Source organism: Triticum dicoccoides, chromosome 1A, assembly GCF_002162155.2.
Source record: "Triticum dicoccoides isolate Atlit2015 ecotype Zavitan chromosome 1A, WEW_v2.0, whole genome shotgun sequence".
NCBI lineage: Eukaryota > Viridiplantae > Streptophyta > Magnoliopsida > Poales > Poaceae > Triticum > Triticum dicoccoides.
In genome coordinates this window covers 548,684,072-548,692,855 of record NC_041380.1, presented here as the reverse complement: position 1 = coordinate 548,692,855, position 8,784 = coordinate 548,684,072, and the positions used below count along the sequence as shown (strand labels likewise).

At 42.2% G+C, this 8,784-nt stretch overlaps 1 protein-coding gene across 1 annotated transcript; it reads left to right on the top strand.

Moving 5' to 3' along the window:
• Positions 1-6,133: 6,133 nt before the first annotated feature.
• On the top strand, positions 6,134-8,500 carry LOC119325109 (NADH-quinone oxidoreductase subunit B 1-like). Its single transcript, XM_037598879.1, has 2 exons — positions 6,134-6,634; positions 7,838-8,500. The coding sequence occupies exons 1-2, from the start codon at positions 6,252-6,254 to the stop codon at positions 8,070-8,072; spliced, it is 618 nt and encodes a 205-aa protein (XP_037454776.1). The 5' UTR covers positions 6,134-6,251; the 3' UTR covers positions 8,073-8,500.
• Positions 8,501-8,784: the final 284 nt, after the last annotated feature.

Here is an 8,784-nt window from a genome sequence, read left to right as displayed (position 1 = left end):
GCTAGTGCGTGGTGAAGAACACAAGTCGGCTTTCAAAACACACCAAGGGTTGTATGAATTCAAGGTGATGCCCTTTGGTCTCACAAACGCCCCTGCAACGTTTCAAGCTGCAATGAACACAATTTTTGTTTCCCTCATTCGAAAATGTGTTCTTGTCTTCATGGATGATATCTTAATATATAGTCATACACTTGAAGATCATGTGCGTCACTTGAAACAAGTGTTTGCTCTTCTCCACCAGCACCAGTTGTATATCAAGAAGAGTAAATGTTCCTTTTCCCAAAAACAACTTGAGTACTTGGGTCACATCATCAGTCACAAAGGGGTCGCTACTGACCCTTCGAAGATCCAAGCTGTCGCTCAGTGGCCTACACCGACAACTATCAAGCAAGTTAGGGGGTTTCTTGGGTTAACGGGTTATTACCGCAAGTTCATAAAACATTATGGGATCATCAGTCGAGTATTGTCAGATTTGCTCCGTAAAGATACCATGTTTTATTGGACAAACAAAGAAGATGAAGCTTTTCAACATTTGAAATCAGCTCTTACTCAAGCCCCTGTCTTGGCTCTACCAAATTTCAAATTGCCATTTGTTGTCGAAACAGATGCAAGCAAGTATGGTATTGGTGCTGTACTGATGCAACAAGGGCATCCGATCAGTTTTCTCAGCAAGGCTTTGGGACCCAAGACGCAAGGCTACTCCACTTATGAGAAGGAGTGTCTTGCTATCTTGATGGCGGTGGAGAAATGGCGTTCATACCTCCAGCACGCTGAATTCACCATTTCCACTGATCACCGTAGCTTAACTTACTTGTCTGAGCAAAAGCTTACTACTGACATCCAACAAAAGGCTTTTCTGAAATTAATGGGACTCCAGTACAAGTTGGTTTACAAAAAAGGCCATGAAAATGCTGCTGCTGATGCTCTTTCCCGTCAAGCAATTCCTGAATCATGTCATGCAATTTCTCTCTGTCAGCCCAAGTGGTTGGAAGTAATTGTGGATGGCTACACAAAAGATGATACAACTAAAAAGTTGTTACAGGAGTTGAGTTTCACTGGATCTAACTCTGCTGGCTACACGTTGGTGAATGGTATTATCAGGCATAAGGGACGCGTCTGGCTCGGCTCTAACACTGAGGCACATCAAGCTATTCTGCTCTCCTTGCATGCAAGTGGCATTGGTGGTCACTCTGGGTTCTTAGCAACTTACAAGCGCATTAGTGCTCTGTTTGCATGGCCTGGTATGAAGACTGATGTAAAAACATATGTGCAAAATTGTACCATATGTCAGCAAGCCAAATCTGAAACTGTGAAGTTGCCAGGTCTTCTGAATCCATTACCCATCCCAGATGAACCTTGGAGTTTGGTGAGCATGGATTTTGTGGAGGGCCTTCCCAAGTCTGGCTCATATAATACCATATTGGTGGTGATTGACAAGTACACTAAGTTCGGTCACTTCATCCCTCTGGCTCATCCCTACTCTGCTCTTCAAGTTGCTCAACTCTTTTACAACCACATCTATAAGTTACATGGTCTGCCGTCCGGCATTATATCTGATCGGGATAAGGTATTTACCAGCAATGTTTGGCAATCTTTGTTCAAGATGACGGATGTGAAGATGAATATGAGTTCGGCACACCATCCCCAAACTGATGGTCAGACCGAAAAGCTTAATCAATGTCTTGAGACCTTTCTCAGGTGTACGGTTCATGCTTCGCCGACCAAATGGTCTCAATGGTTGCCTTCGGCTGAACATTGGTACAACACTAATTTTCACTCAGCGCTGGGCAAGTCTCCATTCGAGGTGTTATATGGCTATAAACCACGACAATTGGGCATTGCTCATATTCCAGAATCCACACCATCTGATCTGGCGGGTTGGCTACAAGAAAGAGAAATGATGCAAGAACTTGTTAAGCAACACCTACTTCGAGCTCAGCACCGCATGAAGCAACAAGAAGATAAACATCGTTCTGATCGGGTGTTTCAGGTGGGAGATTTTGTTTATCTCAAGCTTCAACCATATGCACAAATGTCTGTTGCTCGTCGTGCAAATCACAAGTTGTCCTTCAAATTTTATGGTCCCTATGAGGTGCTCGCTCGCGTGGGAAAGTCAGCCTACAAATTGAAGCTTCCAACAAATAGTCGTATTCATCCGGTGGTGCACGTCTCCCAGCTGAAGCCCTCTCTACCGGCAAATCAGGTGCCTTCTGATGCTTCTTTGCATCTGCTTACGGATGTTCCAGTTTCTATTCAGCCGGGGCAGATTCTTGATTCTCGTTTGGTGCGAGCTGGTAATGGCGCTCGTGCACAAGTGCTCGTTCATTGGGCTGGCCTCTCATCTAATCTGAACTCCTGGGAAGACAAGAACGCACTCCAGCACCGGTTTCCTTCTACAGCAGCATGGGGGCATGCTGTGTCTCAAGGAGGAGGGCATGCTACGCACCTGCCATGTGGGCCAGCCAAGACCAAGGCCTCTCCTAGAAGCTGACTCGGTCAAGCCCAGCAGGTAACCGGCGCTCGCGTGACCGGCTTGGCCCATCTACCGGACGTGCCCCTCTTAAGCAAAAACTAAGGCTAACCTGAGGAGATAAGGAGGGTAAAAAGAATATTTTGTCCGTCTATCTTCTTCCTATCCGCTACTCTGTATCTCCGCTTTCCCCTCTTCTCATCTACAGAACTATGTGTTCTTGTGACTGAATCCTTTGTGTGACACAAAGCGATTGCTACTAATCTCTGTGGGTTCGTAGCATGGAGACATGCGAGAAAAGCTGCTCTTGGTTTTATGGCGTTCCTGGCATCTTAGGGACGACATTGTGCATGACAAAGGAAAAGCAAAGGTGTCTGACTCAGTCCTATTCCTGAAGAATTATTGGGAAACTCTGAATTCAAACAGTCAAAGTAGAGGTGATGTGAAAGGGAAAAAAACCTCTGTACGATGTACAAATGCAATCGCCCACTGCTCAGGAATTGAAGCCGACCATCCGCTGGTCCAGACCACAAGGTGATTGCATTAAGCTTAACATTGATGCTTCCTTTATTTCAGCTTTCAATGCAGCATGGGCAGGGGCAGTCGCCAGGGACAGCACCGGAGCAGTTGTCTTCTCTGTAGGCCGTCAGCTTCATTCTTGTGCTGATGCAGAGGAAGCTGAAGCTAATGCACTGCTGATTGGTCTTATGTGTTTAAGGGATTTAAACAAGGAACATGTGCAGGTGGAATCGGACTGTGCCGCAGTTGTCGCGGCTATAAATGCAAAAGAAAGGAACAATGCAAAGTGGTGGACTACTTATGAGGAAGCAAAGCTGTGTATGCGTGAATTCAGTTTGTGCAAGGTTAGTAAAGTTAGAAGAGAGTGCAACGTGGCCGCACATGAGTTGGCAGCCCATGCTAGAATGCATGGAGATTTTTTTATGCTGGACAACGTGCCACTGGAAATCTTTCATGTAATTCAGAATGATTGTAATTTTGTTATTGATGAATGAAAGAGCTCTCTTTACCCCTCAAAAAAAGAAGGAAAGAATTACATGGTCTATATGGGGCGAGTCTATGTGTTACTTTATGCGAGAAAGAAGGCCTGCAGTCGTCTGCAGGGAGCTGGTAGTGGGCCAACCCAGTAACCATGTGGTCTCGTCAAGGTGACGTCACATTTTTTTACTTTTGTTTGTACTTCCTCTGGTCCTTTTTACTCCGTACATTGGATTTGTCTGAAGTCAAAGTTTGCTAAGTTTGACCAAATTTATATTATAAAATATTAACATCTATAACATCTAATAAATATAATATGAAAATATATTCTGAGATGGATCTAATAATAAATGTGTTGTTGTGTGAATGTTAATATTTTTTTTGTATAAACTTGGTCAAAGTTGGATAAGATTGACTTCAGCCAAACCTAATATGCAGAGTAAAAAGGACCAGAGGGAGTACCTTTTAATGGAACTTTCGTTTACATTTTGAAAATAACAAGTACATATACTAAGAAAAAACGTTTTAGTTAGTTTTTTTTGTAAGTGTTCACCGCACATTTAGAAAATATAAATGCAGTGTAAAAAATTGATGGCCTAACTTTTAGAAAATGTTTGTATGCGACATTTAGAAAATGATCATGCATTTAAAAATTATACATACATTTTCCAAAAAAAATGTTGTACAATGTAAAAGGAAAGTTTGTGTAATTGTGAAAAACAATGTTTTTTACAATCCAAAAAGAAATCGTATGTTACATTTAAAAACATGTTCACACATTCCAAACAAAATATTGGTGACACTAAAAAAAATTTATCCAATGTAAGAAAAATGTTCGCATTGTGTATCTGAATAATGTTTGGTATCATATAAGTATTTTAAAAATATTAAACACATATAAAGATGTTTTAGATGTATGCAAAAATGTATAATGTGTATGAAAAAATTAGACATAAACAATATGTTTAAAAAATATATTTGTATTTAAAAAAAATTAAATGTGCATAAAATAATGTTCCTGAGGTATACAAAGAATACAATGTGGATGAAAAAAGACTAAAAATAATAAAAATACAGATAAAAACTGAAGAAACCGGTAAAAACTGAGGTATGAAAATAAATGAAGAAAATCAAATGAAAAAATGGCAAAATAAAAAAAAGGAAGAAAGCCAAAGAAAAAGAGATGCAAAAGTAGTGAAAAAAATCATTTAAAGAACATCCAAAGGATACGGAAATAGCTGCCTTTAGGATATTAGGCCTGGGTAAGGAAAATTTTGCTTAAGCGTTCGCATCCAAATGCCCACGCGCCGGAAACTTGTGCTAGAGGCAGTTGACGGTTAGGAAGTTCCTGGCCGGTAGCGTTCAAGAAAATCCATGTGCATCTAAAGGCCAACGACAACTAAAACCTGAAATCGAGCGGCTCTGGAGGCTAATGGTGTGAGAGAGATCCTATGGTGCCCAGTTTTACTGTTCTAAATTTTCTAAACCAAACATCAATCAACACAATAAGGATCGATCACAAGTCTTGTTTACTCAAAATTTTGTTCATGATATCTTTCAAGCAAAAAGGTTTTACCTTGATTACTTCGGGTTATCTAAATTATGTCGGGGATGGGTTGGTCGCCTAAGGTCGGAAAATGCTTTAGTTGTGAATATCGATGATTATGTGAGTATTTATTATGACTAGGAAATGGGTGCATGCTTACACTGATGTATGGTTACTTCAATTTGTTCATGATGAGCTGACCTTAAATTGTTCTGAAATTACTTGTTTTCTCTTTCATATTTTAGAGTTCTTGGTGGCTTACTATTTTCTTTGGTACCTTTTGATTTAGTTCTAGACCTTTCTAGAAATTCATGTGTCCCAGATGTTCTATTCATCATGGTTGAATTTTGCTGGTGTTTACAGTCACTTATGTTTTTTTTTGAAATTTACTATCTCTTAACCGAGCTAAATCTCAAACTCGGTGCTAGTTATATTGCTAATGGCTTGACTCTTTATGGTCAAATTTCCAGTACGGTGTTAGTAACACTGGTAAGTACTTGTCAAGTGAAGGCATATCATAAATGAACCTAAAACCGTGCTAGTGATGTTTCCTTGTTGTTCGTAACTTGCGTGTCTTTTTATTTTGTTTTTAAATAGTTTGAATTGCTTATCACATGTGCCATGTGATAACTTACGTGTTAGTTAACCTGGTTTAAAAAAATCACGAAATATTTATGATTTTTCCTTTTTTACAAGTCCTTGGTTTAAATCATATTTACATTTCTTCCATTCTAACTTAAAATTTCCTTTATCATGAATTTCTTAACAGAGCTACGAGTCCCTGTTCATATTTATGAGCTCTTTGTAAAATCCACGAACTTTGTTCACTTTAGACATTTTGTGTCAAAAATACTAACGAAGTTTTAGTTTTCCATAAAATGATTACAGTTATATTGAAAAATCTAATTGTATTTTTTGCAAAATACTTTCTCCGCCCTAAAATATAAGGATGTTTGTAGTTAGTGTCAAAAACGTTTTTATATTTTGAGACAAAGGGAATAATAATCTAACTGTAAACAGATAGTCCAATTTCTAAAAACAGAGGGGAAAAACAGAGAAGTATACGTGTCTACAGGGCCAACCGCACAAGGCTTCAGGCGGCGCGCACCGCTCTGCGCATTTGCCGACCCTTTCCAGCGTACCACGCCATCCCCCGCCACCTTCGGGAAGCCACAGCCCACACCTGTCTCCGGCCACCATCGTGCGTCTCCGGTCTCCGGCGACCATCCCCAGTTCGCCATGGCGCTCCTCCTCCCCCGCACGGCGCGGCTCGCGCTCCTCCCCGCCGGCCGGCGAGCCTACTCCTCCACCGTCGGCGCGGCGGGAGCGGGAACAACGGCGCCAGCGCCGTACGGCGGCGGGGCGCCCGCGTCGGCGCCGATGCCGAAGGCCGCGGAGTTCGTGGTGTCCAAGGTGGACGACCTGATGAACTGGGCGCGGCGGGGCTCGATCTGGCCCATGACGTTCGGCCTCGCCTGCTGCGCCGTGGAGATGATGCACGCCGGCGCCGCCCGCTACGACTTCGACCGCTTCGGCGTCATCTTCCGCCCCTCGCCGCGCCAGTCCGACTGCATGATCGTCGCCGGCACGCTCACCAACAAGATGGCGCCCGCGCTCCGCAAGTACGTATTTACGTGTCACCTCCGTCTGCCCATTTCTTCTCTTGATTGATGCACTTCGATCATCGTAAGCAGGGGACGAACATTTCTAGCCTACGAATTTGCTTTGCGCACGAATGTTTCCTCATGATTTAGGTCATGTTCCCCGATGAATCGTGTGCGATATGCTGTGCATCCTGAGCATTTGTGCACGTACATGTTGGTCTGATCGTCATGACTGCACATCACATTTTTTTTTGCAAATATGGCCTATCACAAAATGTGTTCTGTTTTTGTTGAAAGAAGGCTAATACTCTTGTCATGTTATTTGTTCAGTTAATCAGAGAGATTGCCCCTTATTTGTTTGTCCTGTATGTCAGTCTGCTCTACAACAGGCTTATGCTGAAATCAGCCATACCATTGCGTGTATTGTTACAATTCAGTGAGCTCTTATGAACTCTGCATGTGGAAACCTAAATAGGACAGAACTCTGAGAGAACTTTTTCATACAGATAGCTGTGCATGCTTACTACTCCCTCCGCCCCATAATATAAGTGTCGTGACAAAAATGCTCTTATATTATGGGATAGAGGGAGTAATTTACACTCTGCCGCCTCCTTGCTGAAATGGGAGACCTGCATTTATATGTATCTCCTGTGTAACTTCAAATTAATTCGAGAAGATCAAACCTTAATTACGAGTAAAATATCGCACTCCTGCACGTCATTACTCTTTTCTAAGCTGTTTCACTTGTGGTTGGTGGCTCTCTAAACATGATGTAGCACCTGTTCTAGTCCTTGAAGTCCAATTTGTCTATTTCCAGATTACAGAGACTTATTTTTGCCCGACATACTATCTCGAATTTTCGATTTGCCTTTATGGAATAAGAAAGGAACACAAACATAGTGTGACATATGCGCCTTGATTGTATGGTTACTGTAGTAAGTGGAACAGAAAGGTTCTTTTGTCCTGTATGACTTGCTTTTGGTTGATGCCAATTTTCTTGAAACGGCATAGACATGACTGTTCATTTCAATTTATCAAGGTTTATAAATTCAGATATCCCAAGAACCGAGCCACAAAAATACAGATTAGCTTAAAACCTTGTGTTCTTTTTGCAGGGGTCATTGAGTTCTTTTTTTTCATTTTAAATAACCATTTTGTACATATGGAATTTTACTTTATCTAGATCTAGCTGATATCCTGAGCTTGATCTACTCTCGATAGGGTTTATGACCAGATGCCAGAGCCTCGGTGGGTGATCTCGATGGGCAGCTGCGCCAACGGCGGTGGATACTACCACTACTCGTACTCCGTCGTGCGTGGGTGCGACCGGATCGTTCCCGTGGACATCTACGTCCCTGGGTGCCCGCCAACAGCTGAAGCTCTCCTGTATGGCGTTCTCCAGTTGCAGAAGAAGATCAACAGGCGCAAGGATTTCCTTCACTGGTGGGAGAAGTGAATTAGCACTTTGGACCATCAGGTTCATGAAGATGCAGCTCTTCTATGTATCGTTGGAATAAGCGAAGCATGTGCTTCCTGGTCCGTGGTAATTGGTAAGTAAGTAGCTTGTGTGTGCTGGGTGGGTTACTACCTTGCTTCACAGGCCATGTAAAAGCTACGTACTGGTGGTTGAATAGTTGATGCACCCGAGTTTGTACTGGCATATTGTATATCTGTACAGTACATGCTGGTGGTTGAACAGTAGATACTTATGGAATTGTATGTATTCTATGCAATTGTGATAATGTACGCTGTCGGTGTTCTGTGTAGCAAATATTCCCAAAATAAGTGTCTGACAGAGGGAGTACGAGGGAAAGATGTGGCTCTACAGGTCTTCCGAATATAAATAGGCCGGAAGACAGCTGACTGAGAGTTGCGGCTCTTAGCTCTTCGATCTTAACTTCAGTAGTTCGATACTGCTTTGAAAAAGTGCCTTGGCTGACTTATTTTGGCGATTTAACCCCCTACAGGATAGCAGATATCATGTAGTAACATGCAGTATTAATTTTATCAGAAGCTCATGCTATATATCATGATGTGCTACCAAAGTTCAGAGTCCTGTCGATAGTGTTAGATGAGTGAGCAACTAACTTTACTGAAGGGCCAAAGGCCAATACATATACATGTGTGGCAAAGTGCAAGAAACCCCTTATACAATGAGGATGTACCGA

What these genes read in the sequence shown, in the direction of transcription:
- LOC119325109 (XM_037598879.1), top strand. Translation starts at nt 6,252, where the DNA reads ATGGCGCTCCTCCTCCCCCGCACGGCGCGGCTCGCGCTCCTCCCCGCC. An exon ending in ATGGCGCCCGCGCTCCGCAA is followed by an intron (nt 6,635 to 7,837) that starts GTACGTATTTAC and finishes TACTCTCGATAG; the next exon opens with GGTTTATGACCAGATGCCAG.